Source organism: Schistocerca americana, chromosome 7 (genome assembly GCF_021461395.2).
Source record: "Schistocerca americana isolate TAMUIC-IGC-003095 chromosome 7, iqSchAmer2.1, whole genome shotgun sequence".
In the NCBI taxonomy this organism is placed as follows: Eukaryota; Metazoa; Arthropoda; class Insecta; order Orthoptera; family Acrididae; genus Schistocerca; species Schistocerca americana.
Window position 1 is genome coordinate 365,210,605 of NC_060125.1, and position 21,185 is coordinate 365,231,789.

The following is a 21,185-nucleotide window of genomic DNA, read 5'->3' on the forward strand; positions in this document are numbered from 1 at the left end:
AATGGGACAAATGGGTGAGGGGTGAAACCAAACATGAATTCACATCAAAGGGGGCTTTATTAGACCTTCAATCAAACAAGTGTGTCAGTGGATAAAACAGTCATGATCTAGATATAACAACAACAAAAAAATCAATTATTGACAATCTACCGTAAATGGATAGATAAAAAAACCTACTCACCAAGTGGTAGCTTTTGGAGGCAGTGGCTCCTTCATCTGGCAGAAGAGATGAAGGTGAAAGAAGGCGGCTGAAGGAAAAGGGCTGGAGAAGTTTAGGGAAAGGGGTACAGTCCAGAAAAGTCACACAGAACCCTGGGTCAGAGGAGATTTACCAGTCGGGATGAGAAGGGAAGACAGACTGTTGGGGACTGCATTATACATGATTTGAAAACCTGAGAGCTTAAAGGTGGAAGACAGGGTGCGAGCTAATATCCCAAAGATGTTCAGGCTCACAAGCAGTTCCTCTTCATTGAAACGTCTTGGCTCAAACTTATCTAGGGGTTGAACTGCACGTGTTGCATAACATGCCCTAAATTAGACACTTGTGACCATATGGTTAAATTGTCTGGCTGATGGCAACTTTGTGAAACGCAAAGGTAATATAACATATAATAACAGTAATAATCATACCTCGAACTAAATTAATGACCCATAAATGACGTTGGCCACACAGTTGCAGTTTGATTCAAATAATGTTTATTCAGAAAGAAAACTAATAGTGAAAGTGGTCATATTTAGAATTACTATTACACTCTAACGCATATCCATCTGACACAGTTCAAATATTCACAATCTTGTCGTTAACTACATGAAAAGTTAAAGAGGTTACACCAGGTGTGCAGCTGCTCACCGCTCAGAGACTAAGTCCTGCGATACCACACAACGTGAATTTTCTAAGTCGTTTCACTTCCTAGCTGCCTAAAGACTGACTGACTGCTTTCACGACTCAACCCGAATTGTTCACTTTGGTGTCTCCAGCCGAACTGTCCATTTTCACATCTCCATCCAAACTGTCCCTTTTAATGTCTTGACCACAACTGCCCTCTGCCCATCTCCGACCGCATTTCACGGGCACCAAACATCTTCGCTCACCTGACTAGTGCAGTTCCGTTTCCTGATTGGCTACAGTGTATTCTACATTACTTTACATTTTGATATATTTAAATAATCAGAGCTTGACCACTTTCACATTCTAAATAAAGAAACAATAATACCCATTATGTAATAAACATTAAATTCTTTTACATAAAACCAATACAATTTCCTTCTTAGCTCTGAATGCCATGGCCTGTAGCCTTTCACCAATGTGCTTTCTGATAAATAAATAAAGAACAAAAGTAACTATTATGCACTAAACTTTACAGCAAATATTCTATTACCTAATGATTCAATAAGGTGTCATGCTGTCATCATTAAATGTGTTTTGTGTGGAGGAAATTATGATCTGATACTTAACTGCAAATATTGATAATTTAAATTTACTATATCTTTTAAATAAATAAAGTTACAGAGTTGATATTTACAACATTTTTCATTTTAATTATGCACTTCTATACTAAATGTCAATTGTTAAGATCAACCAAAGTGTTCAGATTTTAGAATTCAGGTCTTTGATACAAAACTTGTTAATTTCACCTTAACAGTAAATCCTAAACTATTATAGATATGGTCAATATTCAAGTTTTATTTGGATCACCATGAAAATTTATGGAGAATGGCAGATTAAAATTACTGTGGTTTCATTCCCTGGATTACTACAGAATTAAATAGTTTTCATACATGTTTCCCTTTAGGGCCGATCTTAGGTCCGTCATATTTAACACTGCTACATCTCCTTGGCCGCAACGGCTTCTACTGGGTTCACCTACGATGTAAGTTATCATCTGTCTCACTCACACACCACAGCACTTAGGTCTCAATAGACAATAGATGCCTGTGAATTTCCCAATCTCGCGGTGAATCTGTGCCCTTTGTGGTCCTCGACGATAGGGTTCATTTCACAATTCCTGTAAGCTGACTCTTTCGGCCAAATGAGAGCACAATGTTCGTTAACTCACAAGGATAATATGCAAGACAGAGATTGCTACTACAACATAGTGCATGAGTTAATAAGAGTGCAAAGCTAAGTGCATTGTATTAAACAGAGATGGGAGGGGGGACGGCAAAAAATGGACAAGCCAGAAAATGAGAGATGTATAAAACTAAAATGGAGTGAAAAAAGGAGTAGTTACTGTGAAGAAGTGCTGAGACAGAAGGAATTAATGTAAATTAAGGCCAGGTGGGTGGCGAGAACCAAGGACATGTTGTAGCATTAGTTCCCCACCTCCGGAGTTTTGAGAAACAGGTGACCGGGGGAAGAAACCAGATGGCACGTGTGGTAAAACAGGCATTGAGGTCATGAGGTCATGACTGTCATGTTGCAGAGCATGCTCTGCAAGAGGATATTGTGTGTTGCCAGTATACACCCTCTGCCTATGCCTGTTCATCCTGACTGATAAGTGGGTGATAGTCATGCTGATGTAAAAGGCCGAACAGCATTTACATAACAGCTGCTATATGATGTGTCATTTGACAGTACATGTTGTGCCAGTTACAGGGCTGGAATAGGGGGTGCTGGAAGGGTGCATAAGGCAAGTCTTGCAGTGAGAATCATCACAGGAGCAGGAGCCATAGGGTAGGGAGATGGGTGCAGGAGCAGCATAGGGTCTGACAAGGATGTTGCAGAGGTTGGGAGGGTGACAGAAAATTACTCTGTATGTAGTGGGCAAACTCTCAGAGAGAATGGATCTCATTTCAGGACATGATTTTAGGATCAGGTTAATGCTGGGTGGCAAGTGGCGTGCTCCAATGTTGTTTTTTGGATTGATAAGCAGTACCAAGATTGGATGCGATCGTCTGAGAAACCTGCTTTTGTACTAGGCTGCTGGGATAATAATGTCCAGTGAAGGCTGAGGTGAGAGGGGTGGTTTATTGCTGTAAAGAGTCTGCATCTGAACAAATACGTTTGACTCAAATGCCAAGGCTGCATGGAAAGGAATGTTTGACATGGAAAGGATGGCAACTGTCACAACGTAAGAACTGTTGTTTGTTAGTAGGTGCAACATGGATGGTAGTGTGTAGCTGGCCTTCAGTGAGAATGGGATCAACATCGTGGAAACTGGGAATGGGATTCAGAATAGGACCATGTAAAATTTAATTTGGAGAAGGTATTTAGAGATTCCAGAAATTTCAACAAGTTAACCTCACTATGAGTCCGTACAGAAAAGATGTCATCAATGTAGCTAAACTAAACGAGGGGCTGAATGCTTATAGATCCCAGGAAAGTTCCTTCCAAGCAACCCATAAAAAGATTGGCATAGGAAGGAGCCATTCTAGTTCCCAAGGTCATACCCCTGATCTGTTTGTATATCTGCTCCTCAAAGGTGGAGTAATTGTTGGTAAGTATAAAGTTGGTTAAAGTGAGCGAGAAGGATGTCGTAGATCTGGAATCAGGTGGGCATTGACTGAGGAAATGTTCAGCAACAGACAGACCATGTATGTGGGGATGTTGGTATGGAGGGAGATGGCATCAGTGGTGACAAGCAAGGTGTGTGGTGGGAGTGGGACAGGCACGGATTTCAGGTGATCTAGAAAATGGTTGGTATCTTTAATATAGGAGGCAGGTCTTTGTACTATTGGTTGCAGGTGTTGATCAACTAAGACAGATACAAGTTCAGCAGGTTCTTTGAAGGCACCAACTATAGTATGGCCAGGATGATGGGTTTTTGGATCTTAGGAAGAAGATAAAATGCAGGGGTGTGTGGTTTGGGTGGGGTAAAAAGTTCTACAGAGGTATAAGTCCTTGTAAAGGGCCTGAGGTTTTTAGGAGGGACTGCAAATCAGTTTGAATCACAGGAATGTTATCTCGATGACAGATGCAGTATGTTGAGGTGTCAAACAGCTGGCGTAGACCTTCACTAACACACTCCTGTTGATCAAGAACCACAATGGTAGATCCTTTGTTCATTGGGAGGATACGATGGAGCCATTGGCTTTTAGGGAACATAGAGCCTGGAGTTCTGCAGGGGACAGATTATGGTCATCTTGTAGGGATCTGAGAAAGGATGTGATAAATTTTTTGAAGGCTTGTAAGTGAAGATTTTAGAGTAGTGGTGGAGGATCGAGTTGGGATAGTGGTCAGAACTGTTCAATGTCAAGTTTGCTGTCATGATCTAGAGTGAGAGAAGACATTATTGTTAAATCTTTCAAGAAGTCCACCACAAGTAAGCTCTTGGTGTCAGTGCAGACCATCTTGTATATGAAGAGGGCAACAGTAATGAATGGGAAGAAGAACAATGAAGTTCAGATGGTGCTGTCACAGATTTTAGAGGTCAGGTCTGTTTAGTAAACTAAGACTTTATTTTAGTCTGGCTTTGCAGTCCAATAATAAAAATGATAAATTTCTTTTTTAATTACTTAAAAATGAAGGTGCATCTTATAGTCCATAGTGTCTTATAGACTGTAAAATAGGTAGTTAAAGATCACAATTTCAGTTAATACTAAAATAATAAACTGACAGAAAAAACTTCATAACATCAAGGAGTTGTGTGACACAAATGAAAGTTGGTATGCATGTTTCTGCATCTGAAAGATGATGTCTATTACATCTCACACCAGTCACATAAGTGTAGTGCTAGTAGTGCCCTATGAGGATGCAAATCATCTTTGCTTTAAATACATGCTGTAATGATTACGAGCATTAGTTACCTTTGAGACTGGACACAGTGAGTTGATGTTAGTCAAGAATGCCTTTAAGGGGACAAAGACATGATTAGCAACACCTGACTGAGTTTGGACAAGTTCGTTAAACACAGCTACAAGAAGCTATATATTCCTTCTGAGGAATTCCAGAAAGACTTGGCAAGAGTGTAGCCACTTTATATGATTGCTGGCAGCTGTTGGCATAAAAATGTACGGTTGCAAGAAGGCTGGACTCTAGATGGCCATGTGGTAGTACCAAAAGGGAATACCATCATTTTCAGTGTACGGCTCTGGTGCATCGTACTGCATCTGCAGCAGTAATTCGAGCAACAGTGATGCAACAAATTGTTACAAATCAGTTACTTCAAGGACAGCTCCAAGCCAAAGTCAATGTAGCATGCCTTCCACTGACCCCCAATCACTGACATTTGTGACTTCAGTGACGTCAAGCGAGAGGTCATTGGGTGAGGGCAGGGTGGAAATCTGTTGTTTTTACTGATGAAAGCTGGTTCTGTCTCGGTGCCAGTGATGGCGGTGTGCTGGTTAGGAGGAGACAGATTGAGGGCCTGCAATCAATCTGTCTGTGTGCTAGACACGCTGGACCTAGACATGGAATTATGGTCTGGGGTGTGATTTCGTATGACAGCAGGAGTGCTCACTTGATTATCCCATACAACTTGACTGCAAATTTGTACATCAGTCTGGTGATTTGACCCATTGTGCTGTCATTCATGAACAGTATTCCAAGGGTGTTTTCCAATAGGATAATGCTAACCGATATATCGATATTGTAATCCAACATGCTCTACAGAGTGTCCACACATTGGCTTGGCCTGCTCAATCATGAGATCTGTCTCCAATTGAGCACATATTGAACATCATAAGATGACAACCGCAGCATCATCCCCAAACAGCATTAACCATCCGCATATTGACCAATAGGCAATAGGCATGGAACTCCATTCCACAAACCGACAACTGGCACCTGTACAACACAATGTATGAATGCTTGCATTCAACATTTTGGCAGTTACAGTGGTTATTAACATACGAACATTTCGCATTTGCAATGGCTTAACTTGGACTTATATTAACCTGTGATACTGCAATGTTAACCACTCAAACAATGTAGGAAAAGATAGATTGCTTCTTACCATTAAGATGACACTTTTAGTTGCAGACAGGAACAATTAAGATACTTACACATGGTTTTCAGCCACAGACTTCATCAGAAAAAGAGAAACACACACCATTCATTAACACAAGTAATCACACCTCAAGCACACATGACTGCCAACTCTGGCAGCTAAGACCAGGATGGCATTATGGTGCAAGCTGCTGGAGTTGGCAGTCCTGTGTCCTAGAGAACCACAATGCAAGTGGATTTACACTACAAAAGCAATCCCCATTCACAAAAGGACTCTGGGAAGAGCCAAAGAGCTAAGTGATGTAAAACGCTGTCATTGCTGGCCATAAAAGGACGGGCAGTGACATTTAGCTTTCAGCTGAACACTGCTGCTACCACACTTGGAGTTTGTTAATGTGAAGTCCAGGTACATCCCTACCTATTGTGTAGGAGGGGAGGAATTTGAATTTGCTTGGCCAGAGGCAGCCTGGGTGTGCAGAGCCATTCATAACTTTGACTGAAGTCTGTAAAGTGCCAGTAGATAGGTGTGCTACCACAATACTTTAAAAATCTATGTTTTTGTAGTCAGGGAGATTTCTGAGTCAGATCATTGGGACTCCAACTCCGTGTCACTCGTTGCCAGCTTACTTGGAGTGCTGCTCTTAAAGTTCATACTTAAAATGTTGCTAGTGTGAGGTGCTTCTGTCAATGCTCACTCCACAGGATTAGACACTGACTTTGGTTGTGCAACCACTTGCAACCTATGCTTTTTCTAATATTTAGAACTGGCTTCCAGCGTAGTAGTTAGTTTGATTGCAAATAAACATTGTTAACTAGACCACTGAATATCCTTCAGTTTTCTGCTGCAAGCATCCTATCAAGTCTTAAAATCCGTGCCTCTCGTAGGTGCCTTGTGACAGTGCTTGGTACAAACAAACAAACTGCCTTCACTGGAAGTTTGTCTTTCTGCATTTGATCCTAGCCACTCAGAAACTGCAGAGTGACCTGTAACCTCCATCTTCCCTGTCTCCTGAGTTAGGAAACAACATAAGCAAACATTTTTCAGGTGCCAGGTATGGGGTATCATTTATGATTTTTGATATAGGCAAGTACTTTATACATACTCAGTGGCAGCACAGTCCAGCAGCAGAGGGGACGCAAAGTGTTTGCGAGCTTCAGCAGCAGCAGCAGCAGCAGTGGCAGACAATGAGCAGCCAGCAGCAGACAATGGCTCAGCTCAGCATAGCTCTAGGCAACACGACACCGCGAGCATCGCACGGTCACATCTTGCTCATCTCACCTTAGTGCAACACAGTGCATCACTTTCAATGGCGGTGGTATCTCTGCTTGACTTGCCTCACCTTGTCTCCACATGGCTCATCGGTAACCAAAGTAAGTCATGACCCCAACTAAAAAAGTAGTTGATGATAGTGGAGCAGCTGCAACTAACATTACTACTAGCACTGCCCTTAAGCTCATTCCACAGGCTGTACTGGTTGACCAGGGGAAACAATATTTATTCATATGGAATTATGAACAGTGCAATGAATTACAACTTTTATGATTCATGAAATATGTATGTAACAATGTCCCAAACACATTTATCATTCAACATAATTGTATTTAAAGACAACATCAATTTATTACATATATTATTCTTTCTTCTATGTTAAAAGTATTAATAACTGTGAAAGAGCTGAATGATTTTGTGCGATTAACTACTCTGGTCTTGATCTAGGATGAGGATAGACATGAGAGACATAAGTGTACTTATGTTGCATTTTTGGTAAATGTATCTGTCCATTTGCTCTTAAAACCTTTATTCAGGTATCTTTAGCATCCCTACAGGTTAGGAAACTAATAATTTATTTGTTCAGAGTATCAAAATATGCAATACAGTTCGAGCCTATGATTGATTATTGTCAGCCATTTGCACAGCTGCAATGTTTCATTTGAATATTGCCAATATTAAGGAGCACAGAGCTGCATAAATAACTTACAAAGTTTGCATTTTAATTATATTATTAACTTCAGTGTCATTTTAATTTATTTGCAAAGATTAATAGCAGTTTTCATTAAATTTTGTGGTTGTCACATAACAGCTATCTTTTATATCAATTACATAAATCCACAGGTGAGGAAATGATCAGTGATAAACATGCCACACAATATTATTTCCTTACGAAAACCCATGACATTAAAGCAGCATTAATTGCAATGAAATTGCAATGTTAAAAGATTCTGAGTATTCTGTTAACATACAAGATAGTATGGCGCCTCACACCACTCTGTACATGTTTCATATTGCAGACATTAAAGTTTCAAATAACAATCCCATAAAAAAAGGATCGTGTAGTTTGCCTGTGATAAGCTGTGTTGTCACTTTAGTGTGTGCGGCGTCATTTGATGAGCAACTGTACATATATGTGCCTACAAATCATACAGTTTAATGAACTGAACATTTACACACAATTAAAGCACATCACTTGACATACAGAATGGAACACAACAACATACACATTAAAAACAACAAAGTGGTGCCCTACTGCATTTGCCAGAAATATTTGTGTGATTAGATTATATAATATTTGCACTAGTGCCTTGGGGAAAGGCAATAAGTGATTTGTGTTTGCACACGTTTTTCTAAAAGTATTTCTTGTTGCTGCTTATACAGGTACTGCAGTGCTGTGGGAGATAGTTTCATTAACAGATTTGTTTCAATAGACAATTAGGGAGTAGGTTTAGTAAGGGGAAAAGATTTTTTATTCAGTTAATTGCAACATTTTCAGTGTCATACTATTTTTGTGTTATATTTGTGTAGGTATGGTGTGTACTTTGTACTCAGTCAGCAAAGATGGGCAGTCTGAAGAGAAAGGATAGTGGAGAAGGTGACAATATTACAGATTTAGATGAGACAGAATATCAGGGAGTTACTGTGTACTGATAAAGATTATATTAGCCCATAATTCTAAGCTTTGGAAACTGAAGAGCCTGAATTAGGGAACTCAATGTCTGGTTCTAATGTTGAGACATTAGAACCACAGACAGGGACCAGACCAGCTGATGCCAAGGTCAATGTCAAACACACAGTAGTCGCGGGAAATGTGAAATCGCCTAAGGTCATAGGAAATGACATTCTCTTTACGTTAAGCCATTCTGTAAAGGAAATGCTAGCTGGTAAGGAGCTATAACATGAGGAGAACGAACAGTCTAAGGAAAAGGAACACAAAGGAGAAGCAAGGCTACGAGAAACCGAAAGATACAAGAGGTCAGCAGGACAACTCAATAAAGTCCTAGATGCATGAAATAAGCAGATCATTGACCACATTAAAGATGAAATAAATAAAATGTGCACCTAGGTCAAAGAACATGTTACACAAAACAAAGATCTGCCTAACAAAGTTAGCAAACTAGACTAATGAGTCACTACCTTAAGGGAAGCACATCATGCACTTGGAGGATAATGACTGATTTGTCTATCAACTTAGATTAAAAAAATTGAAATCGAAGGAGCTGCGACTCTGCAGCATATGGATGTTGCAGCAAGTTGTGAACAAAACGAACATCGTACATGATTGCCACGGGATGGGCATGAAGTACCACAGCTTATGCCTGGGACAGAGCGTGAGAATAATGACAATAGGTATCGACAAATTACTGAGACTCTACATACATGATATTAATATGGAAATAGTTCAATTAATGCTATGCATTGTGAGAAATTGAACTGTAGTACTGCTGTTACGTACAGCCAGTGTAGCGAAGAATGCGCTGGTGCAACGAGTGTTGGATCTGCGGTGCCAACATTGGCACATATAAAACACGAGTAATCTTTAATAACACACTGCCTGTTCCAAACCTTCTTGAGGAGAAAAAACTGTGCATCCCATGATATTTATTAAGATTTTCCAGAATGTGCTGCCTACATCATGGACTGAAAGACAAAAGATCCTCATTTAGAGCTGGTGATGCAGCTCTGTGGGCAATGGAGATTGCACATAGCTGCCAAACATTTTTCCAATTTGAGAAGGCATTCTTGGGTCATCTCTGGTCAATGTGTGTACAAGAATGCTTAAGAAAGCAAGTCCATAATCCTGAGCCTTTTGTACAAGAATGCTTAAGAAAGCAAGTTCATAATCCTGAGCCGCAAAACCCAAAGCGAGGAAACATGTGCATTTACTTTAAGAATAATTCAACAAAATGTGGTACTGGGATAAACTCATGTCTTCATACGATGTGTTAAGAATTTTAAAAGGTTGATTACTGACCACTATATGTGAGAAAATAGTCCATGTCCCTGACACAGACTTTGAATTGTTTATGTCCACAGTTGACTTGCTTGTTCTTATCCAAGAGGATGCAAATTAGAGTGAAGCAGTGAACAGTGGTCAAAACAACTACAATAAAATAAACACCAGAATGTCCACAGTCCACATAAGAATGCTCAAGGGGGACATAATGATTACGATGCATGGAATAATAACAATCAATCAAGCAAACAAATGGACTTGTAAATCAGCCTAATTATAACAACAATCATAGCAACCAATCAAACCGTAAGCATTTCCGCAATCGAAATGGTAATATTAACAGAAAAAGGTGGAATGAAGATGGTTATAATGTCCAGTTTCAACCTAAAAACATGTGTGAGATGTATGACCCTAGACAAAGAACAGGTCCAGCCAGTAAACTGGCAGTTGACTCCACTTTGGGATAGAAACCACCTGGTAAATAATGTCAATGTAATACCAATGCCACCTCCTAACCAGCAATGACAGTGGATACCACCAGTAAACATGATGTCACCGCAAATGCAGCAGCAGTCTCATACCGTTAGGATTGTTGAGGTTGTTGACAAACCCCCGCCCAGCACGCCACAAGTGTCAAACTCCACTGACCCATGTGAGCTCCCCGCATGTGGTCATAGGGACATGTGGGGGAGAGGGGGGGGGGGGGGGAGGGGGGGGGGCAATTGTCAAATAAATGTATCCACACTCAGATACAACAAGGGGTTGGACCTGAAGGAGGATTTGTGCACTAATACATGCAAATGTGGTAAGTGGAACACTGAACTGGTGCAAGCTGTACTTAAGGGAACTACTCATGGAATGCCTGTCAATATCATTATTGACACTGGTGCAAGCGTATCCTGAAAGACTATGACTTATTCAGGTGCATAAATCAGTTACATAACTTATTGTGATTGGTGGTGCAGAACAGCAAAATTGTCAGTGGTGTACGTGGATGAATGCAATGAATCCAGAACCAGATGCAGGCCGTTATGCAACTAAAAACAGAAGCAATCAAATGCTCACTCCTAGTTGTTCAAAACTAGCAGTCGCCTGTATCCTGGGATGGGAATATTTGAGAAAGAGGTGCAAAACTAGACCTTTCTCAGGCTGTCTGTTCACTAAAGTATGAATGCAGAATTCTGGAACTGGCAATGATAAAGGCAACCGCACTAGAGAGACAATATTGTAGGGGGTTAAAGGTTACTTGTGACCGACCAAAGTTAGTGCAAATCACCTGTAATTACATGTGGGAAGACAACCTACCTATATGTAGGAACGCCGAGAGTGAGATAGAAGTCATAATAAAGGACATCGATACCAAGGTCACCGAGTAGAATTATCTCGACAAAAGTCAGGAGCACCAACTTGCACAACTGCTAAATCAGTATACAGTGGAATCCTCAGAGAAACAGGGCATAATAAAAGGATACATTTATGACATGCAAGTTAAACTGCATGAGACATACTGCCGAGCTACATAATCTGTCCCTTGGAGCAAGAAAGAGGTTGCATCCAAAGAGATACAACAAATGATAAAGTGGTGGAAAATAGAGACCTTCTTATCCCCCTTATAGCAGCTAGTTGGTCACAGTCCCCAAGTCGGATGGTAGCATTCGTCTTGTGCTTGACATAAACAAGATAATCATTCCTGTGCAAACATGACTGGAAAGTGTGGAGGAACAAACACAGATGTTCCAGGGAGTGAGATACCTTATGAGATCGGAGATAACAAGGCAGGTGATGACAGAAGGAAAGACTGAGCAAGCTTTAATGTCATTAGGCAAATAGGCACAAAACAGAAGTCCCCAACATAACAAACAACAGGGGACTATTCATGACTAGTGAGAGGGTCATCTTGTCTTGCTGACAACTCTCCCAAAAGCCTCTAGTCTAAAAAGAGTCAATAAAAAGTGGCAATTGTTATACACAGGTCCACACTCGATTGTAATGATACCACATGAAGCTTGCTGCCTTCTTGCATACTCAAGTACTTTTAACGATGAAAAGATTATGCCCATGCCATGATTTGAAACCTTCCATTACTGCAGAATGAATGAATATTAATATACCATGTTGTATGACAGAATAAACAAAGTTTTTACTCATTTCAATAGTAGTTTAAGTATGATTTCTGTGTTTTACTAATTGTTACCTACGTATGCATGTCAGTAGCTTTAAGTTATTTCTGTGTGTGTGTGTGTGTGTGTGTGTGTGTGTGTGTGTGTGTGTGTGTTTGTGTGTGTGTGTAATGTTTTGTTTGACTTTGAAGTGGTAACTAAAGCCACAGACAGTTCTACCTTTTTGACGTAGGAGGCACAATGGTATTGAAACTGTATCAACAATTTTAAGTTAAAATAAGCCCTCAGTAAGCAACTATTGCATGCTCCAGGAGCACTTTTTGCTTTTATGATTTCGACTTACTAATCAGATCATTCTGATTCTCACCTTGCTTATAATATGTCTCATACAGGATAAGACTTGTCCTGATTGTGGACGTCTGCATGCTCTATGCATATGTTCTTAACTGCTCACTCATGCACACGAGTTTTCTGCACATTATAGCAAAGTTTGGCAGGATGCAGCCATTTCCTACATGTGGCAATATTTTGCGGAATGGATCAGTGTGAATGAATATGAAACCACAAGAATTAGTTCAGAATGACAAAATGGTCAAGTTTTCAGCATAAAGGGATGCTACATTACTTCTGATGTGATCAAAAGTAACGAAAGTTTAAAGCATCTTAAATGAAAAAAATGTAACGTGCAAATGGAAGACACATTTTGCGTATATGCTCATGAACTGCAGGAACTTATATACTTATAGTGCTGCTTTTTCATCAAGTACAATGTACAGACTGAATGATGTGGAAGACATCTTAAGTATGAATTTGTGAATATAAATTGTGCTTTAAGTGCAAGAGCGCTCTATTCGAGTGCCAAACTGTGTGTGATGCAGACAGACAAAAACTGCGTAATCACAGAAATCGAGTGACTGATATAATTATCAATGAGTTCAATTATTCAGTTAAGTATTTAGTGGAGCAATGGTTCACCAAACACGTCTATACCTACAGAATTGTGCATTACAAAAAAGCAACTGGAACTGTGTCACGCAAGTGGAAACCAGCTATGTTAACTCGCAAAGCAGACAGTTTCAGTTAAAAATAATGCATCTCAATGCTGCACTGCCAGGTGCACCAACCATGCACTAAAAGCACTACAACCCTATGAGCCTGTTACGAATACTCACCACAGTGTCTACAGACAGTGCAGGGTATCAGAAGTGCTGTGCCAAAATAAAAAGTGGTGCTTTGTGTATATTCTTGAAAATAATGATTTCCTACGACCCAAATGTGTACCAAACCTGGACTGAAATACTTCTTCGTATTACATACAAGAACATTTATTCACACACAAGAATAACTGTGGAATGAATGCAGAACAACAGGACTTCTTTACATTTAAACTACTATTGCCGATAAAATATTAATCCAGTATTTGGTGCTATTTCATGTACTTTTGGCAGCATTCACAGCAAAAAACTAGGTGTGTGGAATCAGACTAGCTGACTGTCTCTGGGAACACAGCCAGCTGCAACAGCTGATTTACCGAGGGGGGTGTGATCCTGAACTTGAGCTGTCACACTACACCAGCCAGCCATATACGGGGTGTTTCAAAAATGACCAGTATATTTGAAACGGCAATAAAAACTAAACGAGCAGCGATAGAAATACACCGTTTGTTGCAATATGCTTGGGACAACAGTACATTTTCAGGCAGACAAACTTTCGAAATTACAGTAGTTACAATTTTCAACAACAGATGGCGCTGCGGTCTGGGAAACTCTATAGTACGATATTTTCCACATATCCACCATGCGTAGCAATAATATGGCGTAGTCTCTGAATGAAATTACCCGAAACCTTTGACAACGTGTCTGGCGGAATGGCTTCACATGCAGATGAGATGTACTGCTTCAGCTGTTCAATTGTTTCTGGATTCTGGCGGTACACCTGGTCTTTCAAGTGTCCCCACAGAAAGAAGTCACAGGGGTTCATGTCTGGCGAATAGGGAGGCCAATCCACGCCGCCTCCTGTATGGCTCGGATAGCCCAAAGCAATCACACGATCATCGAAATATTCATTCAGGAAATTAAAGACGTCGGCCGTGCGATGTGGCTGGGCACCATCTTGCATAAACCACGAGGTGTTCGCAGTGTCGTCTAAGGCAGTTTGTACCGCCACAAATTCACGAAGAATGTCCAGATAGCGTGATGCAGTAATCGTTTCGGATCTGAAAAATGGGCCAATGATTCCTTTGGAAGAAATGGCGGCCCAGACCAGTACTTTTTGAGGATGCAGGGACGATGGGACTGCAACATGGGGCTTTTCGGTTCCCCATATGCGCCAGTTCTGTTTATTGACGAAGCCATCCAGGTAAAAATAAGCTTCGTCAGTAAACCAAATGCTGCCCACATGCATATCGCCGTCATCAATCCTGTGCACTATATCGTTAGCGAATGTCTCTCGTGCAGCAATGGTAGCGGCGCTGAGGGGTTGCCGCGTTTGAATTTTGTATGGATAGAGGTGTAAACTCTGGCGCATGAGACGATACGTGGACGTTGGCGTCATTTGGACCGCAGCTGCAACACGGCGAACGGAAACCCGAGGCCGCTGTTGGATCACCTGCTGCACTAGCTGCGCGTTGCCCTCTGTGGTTGCCGTACGCGATCGCCCTACCTTTCCAGCACGTTCATCCGTCACGTTCCCAGTCCGTTGAAATTTTTCAAACAGATCCTTTATTGTATCGCTTTTCGGTCCTTTGGTTACATTAAACCTCCGTTGAAAACTTCGTCTTGTTGCAACAACACTGTGTTCTAGGCGATGGAATTCCAACACCAGAAAAATCCTCTGTTCTAAGGAATAAACCATGTTGTCTACAGCACACTTGCACGTTGTGAACAGCACACGCTTACAGCAGAAAGACGACGTACAGAATGGCGCACCCACAGACTGTGTTGTCTTCTATATCTTTCACATCACTTGCAGCGCCATCTGTTGTTGAAAATTGTAACTACTGTAATTTTGAAAGTTTGTCCGCCTGAAAATGTACTGTTGTCCCAAGCATATTGCAACAAACAGTGTATTTCTATCGCTGCTCGTTTAGTTTTTATTGCCGTTTCAAATATACCGGTCATTTTTGAAACACCCTGTATCAAACCATGGACTTCTATTCCACACCACCACTATCAATGCAACTAATGAAGAATTATTTATGTATTTGCGAAATAAGACTGTAAAAACTTCATACTTCTGCAAACATTATCAGTATGAACTGTTTATGAAAGCTTTTTTGACAAAGACTTTTGAATTCATTCACGTTCCTGGTATATATAAGACAATCTTGCAAATGACTGTTGTAAAGTTCTTTATATAACAAGTATGCTTTTATAAATTTCATAACCATAATGAAATAATTTTTATTTCTCTCTGAATTCTTAATAATTGGAATAACATAACCTGTAAAGGACTTGGTAATTATTATGTAAAGTTCAGTCATTCACAGTCTGAAGACTACGGGCAGTGTTCTTAGTAGTACCTGGTTTTTCCTGTTGCCTATAACCTGAATGGGGAAGTCAGTCAATGCCTTTCCACTGAATGTAAATTTGTCAGACTGTTTTCATTAATTGTAAAGTATAAGGAGGCCAAAAGTCAAGAATATAGTGCCCATGTAAACACAAATAATTAAGCAAAGAATGTATATAACAAGTAATATCCATCATCATCTGCTATTTAAAAACTTTGAACACCCAATTAATGTAATCATTCTTAACTAATGATGAATATTCTGAAAAAGAAATGATACACACTGTAATAATGAACTCAAACTAAAGTAAAGTGTCTCTTTCACAAGTACGAACAAGGTGATCAATTGTGACAGTGCAGAACCAGTACTAGTGGAATTACTGTCCACAAAAATGATGTGAATTCATGGCACAATAATCCCAGGGGGCCATGGCACTGGTTGCCTTGGGGAAAACAATATTTATTCATATCAAATTACAGTGCAGTGAATTAAGACTTTTATCATTCTTGAAAGACGTGGGTAAAAATGTACAGAAAAAAACATCACTCATTCAACATAATTGTACTGAAAAAAATAGTGATTTATTTCATATGTTATTCTTTGTTTTACGTTAAAAATATTAATAACTGTGAAACAGTTGAATGATTTTATGTGATTAACTGCTCTGGTCTTGATCTTGGATGAGGATAGATGTCAGTCACTGTAAGTGTACTTATGTTGCATTTTTGGTTAAATGTATGTATATTTTTGCTCTTAAAACCTTTATTAGGTATTTAGCATACCTACATGTCAGGAAACTAATCATTTACTTGTTCAGAGTATCAGGACATGCAGTACAGTGTGAGCCTATGATTGATTGTTGTTGGCCAGTTGCACGGCCGCAGTGTTTTATTTGAATATTGCCAATATTGAGCAGCACATAGCTGCAGAAATAACTTACAAAGTTGCATTTTAATTATATTATTTAACTTCAGTGTCATTTTAATTTATTTGCAAAGATTAATAGCAGTTTTTCTTAAATTCTTGTGGTTGTTGCATAACAGTTATCTTTTATCTCAGCTACGTACATTCACAGAAATTAACTTACTCAGAAATGATTACTAATAAACATGCCACGCAGTAATATTTCTCTGCACAAACACATGACAGTAAAGCAGTATTAATTTCAATGAAATTGTAATGCAAAAAGAAACTGAGCTATTTTGTTGATATAAGAGCTAGTACAGGGCCTCACACCATTCTTTACATGTTTCATATTTCCATAAAACAAAAGACTGTGTAATTTGCCCATGATAAGTTGTGTTGCCACTTTAGTGTTTGCGGCATCATTTGATGTTTGATATACATATATGTGCCTACAGATCATACAGTTTAATGAATTGCACATGTACACACAATTAAATCACACCACTTGAAGGTACAGAATGGAACACAACAACATACATAGTACGAACAACACAAGACATTTGATGGTACAAAATCTGCATTAAATGAGCTTGTAAACAATGTGGACGTAGCTTTGAACTAGTGCATAAAGCACACAATCCAATATTATAATGGTTTTAAAAACCCATACTCAGCGTCTCACATGAAGTAAACTGCTCTTCCATAAGAAGTAAGAAATTTCTTGGAAAATTAAGCGTATAAGTGTGCTTTTGACTTCGATGCATGTAAAATTTTTCAAGTAGATGATCACAGGGAAAACTGATTGCAGACGGTGTCAGTAAAGTAGATTCATTTCAACATAAATTTCCTGTGGTTGTCCATGTTGTGATGCTAGCATCAGAGCTGGTGGTATCTTTGTCATTAATAAAAAAATTAAGCAGAGCAGTATTCATTCAAAAACATCACCCTAATTGAGGCTGTTCAGATAGCTTCAGTGGAAGGGGCAGCAATTATGTCCACCAAAGAAAAAGGATTTGGTGAAAAAATCATCAGGGCAAAACAGGAAAGATTACCCTTAAGTTTATCTCACGTGGAAGTACAGGATAGAAGAAGTAAAGTTAAGTGTAAAACCTGTAACAAATCAAAACATTTAATGAGGGACTGCAGACTTGATAAAAGAATTCATAAAGTAGAATCGGTTCAATCATGTCGAGAGTTGGAGGCCAAAAACCAGCAGGTGAGAAAGTCGCTATTTATTGAAACACAGACAGCCCTGTAAGAAAGTGAAGCCAGCTGTGTGTTTCGCTTGTCATAGCCCAGGGCATATGGCTAGAGAGTGTACTGAGAATGCAGAGTAATCTGAAAAACCAGAAGCAGGGAAATTGAAAAACATAACATTATAGTCACCTTTATACTGAATTGGAAAAAATATTTTAAGCCGACTGTGAAAGTAAAAATGAGTTTGTAGAATTGAACTCCTCACAGAGCACATAAAGTCTATTAAAATTGCTTTTAGGTAATGGAGCATAGATTAGCTTGTTCAGTATGAAGTACCTTTCAAGCCAGATCATGAATAGACCTGAAGAAAGTATAAAGTTTAAAGGTATTACAAGTCTGGTCATATGCACATATGGGACAACAGTTTTAGATGTTGGAATAGATCAGAAATCAAGAGAGAAACACAAGTTTCATCTGTTAGGAGGGGAATTGGGTGTTCCCTATGGTTATTTATTTGGTAGAGGCTTCTTTATAAAGCATGGTGCAACAATTGATTACGCCAAGGTAACCCTGTGAATTGGGGGCAGGCCCATTAAATTATGTATGGAGACAGAAGCACAAGGCCCAAGTACACAGGAGCAGGAGCTTAGAAAATCAGGTTTTGAAACTGCAAAATGTGAATACAGTAGAGTTCACAGTTCTCTGAGTAACTCTGAGAGGCTGGCAGACCAAAGTATGAGAAAGAAATTATGAAGTACTGGTAGACAGATGTGTCCCTGACAGGAAACAACACTACAAAGCCTAAGGTAGGCCAGATGGATAGAATAAAGTTAGGTCCTTGTGAGGAGAGTATTTTTAAGATAAAGATTTTGCATACTGCTAGCCCAAGAGAAGGAACTGTTGAAAAAAAGAGTTGCAGGAAGGTATGTACCTACCAAAGCACTGGTGGGAGTACAAAAAAGCCCTTGTTTAATACTATGTTAAACACACAAGAGAAGGTGGTTTCTACTGAGTTGCCTTGCATTAGGGTGGCAGAAGTTGTGCAGTTTAACCCATGTCCAACGTAGGATGCGTGCAAGGTAGACACGGTCTCAAGTGAGCAAAAATTGAGTCAGTTTATTAAATGAAAATTTGCAGTTAGGTCATTTAAATTCCATAGAAAAACAATCCATACCAGAAGTGTGTTCTGTGCATAATGATATCTTTCTTTTGCCAGGAGATAAGTTGAATATACGGACATAATTTGGCATCAAATAAAATGAAGGACAAGTAATTTGCTCTCATCCTTACAGAATACCAGACGTGAAGAAGGAAACATTACAGCAGGAGATAAATCAGATTTGGAGGATGATATAAGAGTACCTTCAAAAATCACTTGGAATTTCCTGTTAGTCATGATTCCCAAAAACATGGATGCATCTGGTAAAAAGAAATAGAGATTGGTAGCTAATTACAAAAGACTAAATGACATTCCTGTCAACAGTCTTCCCACTCCTATATATACCAATAAAATTTTGGATAGATTAGGCAAAGCAAAATATTTTTAACACTTGATTTGGCCAAAGGCATCGCATCAAGTGTTATTAGATGAAAAGGAATGAGAACTTACAGCTTTTCGTACACCATATGCCCATGGCCAAAGAATGCCAATGTAACTCCATTCTACACTTTCCGCATTTCAAAAATTGATATGTTCAGTTCCAATGGGTTTACAGGGTTCTTTATTTAAACAATGTAGTAATTTTGGTCCATCACTGGAAGAACACAATGTCCATTTGGGCGAGGCTTTTGAGAGGTTATGGCAACACAATTTGAAATTACAGGTGGAAAAATGTGAATTTTTAAGGAAAGAGGGCACATATATGGGACATGGCTTAACTGAGTTTGGATTAAAGTCAGATTCAAAGAAATTAAAAGCAGTGTTGGAATATTCCCAGCCCAATACAATATATGCATTTCCTAAGTGGCTTTAGTAAAGTGACAAAACCACTTCATGAGTTGTTGAAGAAAGGTGTTAAGTATGAGCGAGGTGCCAAGCAGGAAGATGCATTCCAAATTCTAAAAGAGAAGTGCTCATCCCCCTACATTGTGGTACACAGATTTTTTTTTTTTAAAAAAAGTTTATGATCATGACTGATATGAACCAGGATGCTATTGGTGCGGTTCTTAGCCAAGGGGAGGTAGGTAAAGACCTTCCAGTTGCACATGCATTCAAAACTCTGAACAAGGCAGAGCGAAACTATATCACAAGAAGAGAGAGTTACTGGCCATAGTTTGGGCAGTTACATAACGTGTGTTTGGTTCTAAGTTTACCATTTGTACAGATCAAAAACCATTGCAGTGGGTCAGAAATAATAGCAATCTGTCCTCACATTTAATGATGTTCTGACTGAAATTAGATGAGTATTATTATGACATTGTATACAAAAAGAACATGAACAACAGTGTAGCAGAGGCACTGTCCACGATAATGGAAAAACAATCAGCTGATATCAAAACTGGGGCAAATGAAAGTGGGGAATGGCTGATAGTCAAGGAAGATGAACAGCAGGAGATAACTGCTGAAGAAAAGGTGGATATTTTGCAGGAATTATATGATGCACCCATAGGTGGTCGTCAGGGAAAAGTGAGAATTTAAAATCGAATTAGGAAATACCAAACGTGGTTCAGTACGAAGAAGGCTGTTGAGGACTACATCAGATAATGTATTAGGTGTCAAAAAGAAGATAAAGCAAATATTTTAAAAAATGTTTTGGTTATAACACCAACACTAGATGTGTGTTTGAATGGTGCAATATTGATATCGTTAGTCCCCTGGCTGTATCAGACAGAAATAAGAGACATATACTAACATTCCAGGATGTTTTAACGAAGTTCACTGCAGCAGAACCAACAGAAAAGCAGGCCACAGATACAGTGGCACATGACATAGTGAACAGAATCATTCTAAAGTTTGAGATACCCTCACTAACACTCAGTGACAATGGTAGAAATTTTTTGAGTGACACACTAAAGATAGTGTGCAGATTGTTAAGGATTGACAGGTTACAGGCCTCCTACCACCACCACCACCACCACCACCACCACCACCACCACCACCACCTATGAAATGGAGAATTGGAAATATCACAGCGAACTATTACAGAATTCCTGAGACACTATATTAACAGGGCTCAATTAAACTGGGATGAATGGTTCCATTCATAGACTTGTGTATAATACCACACCCCATAGCACCATAAATTATACACCACGAGTTTTCTTTTTCTTTTTTTTTTCTGTTACAGCTTGTAATATACCAGGGAAAGAGATCCTCAGATGTTACATACAATTATGCT

The 21,185-nt window shown here is 39.4% G+C and overlaps 1 protein-coding gene across 1 annotated transcript; it reads left to right on the forward strand.

Moving 5' to 3' along the window:
- Positions 1–20,281: 20,281 nt before the first annotated feature.
- On the forward strand, positions 20,282–20,955 carry LOC124622936 (protein KOKOPELLI-like). The gene is made up of 2 exons (XM_047148727.1): positions 20,282–20,473; positions 20,707–20,955. The coding sequence occupies exons 1-2, from the start codon at positions 20,282–20,284 to the stop codon at positions 20,953–20,955; spliced, it is 441 nt and encodes a 146-aa protein (XP_047004683.1).
- Positions 20,956–21,185: the final 230 nt, after the last annotated feature.

Excerpts from the sequence above, each read along its gene's own strand:
- LOC124622936 (XM_047148727.1), top strand. The coding sequence starts at position 20,282 with ATGAACAACAGTGTAGCAGAGGCACTGTCCACGATAATGGAAAAACAA. Across the intron at positions 20,474-20,706 it reads TAGGTGGTCGTCAGGGAAAA|GATGTTTTAACGAAGTTCAC; the intron begins GTGAGAATTTAA and ends CTAACATTCCAG.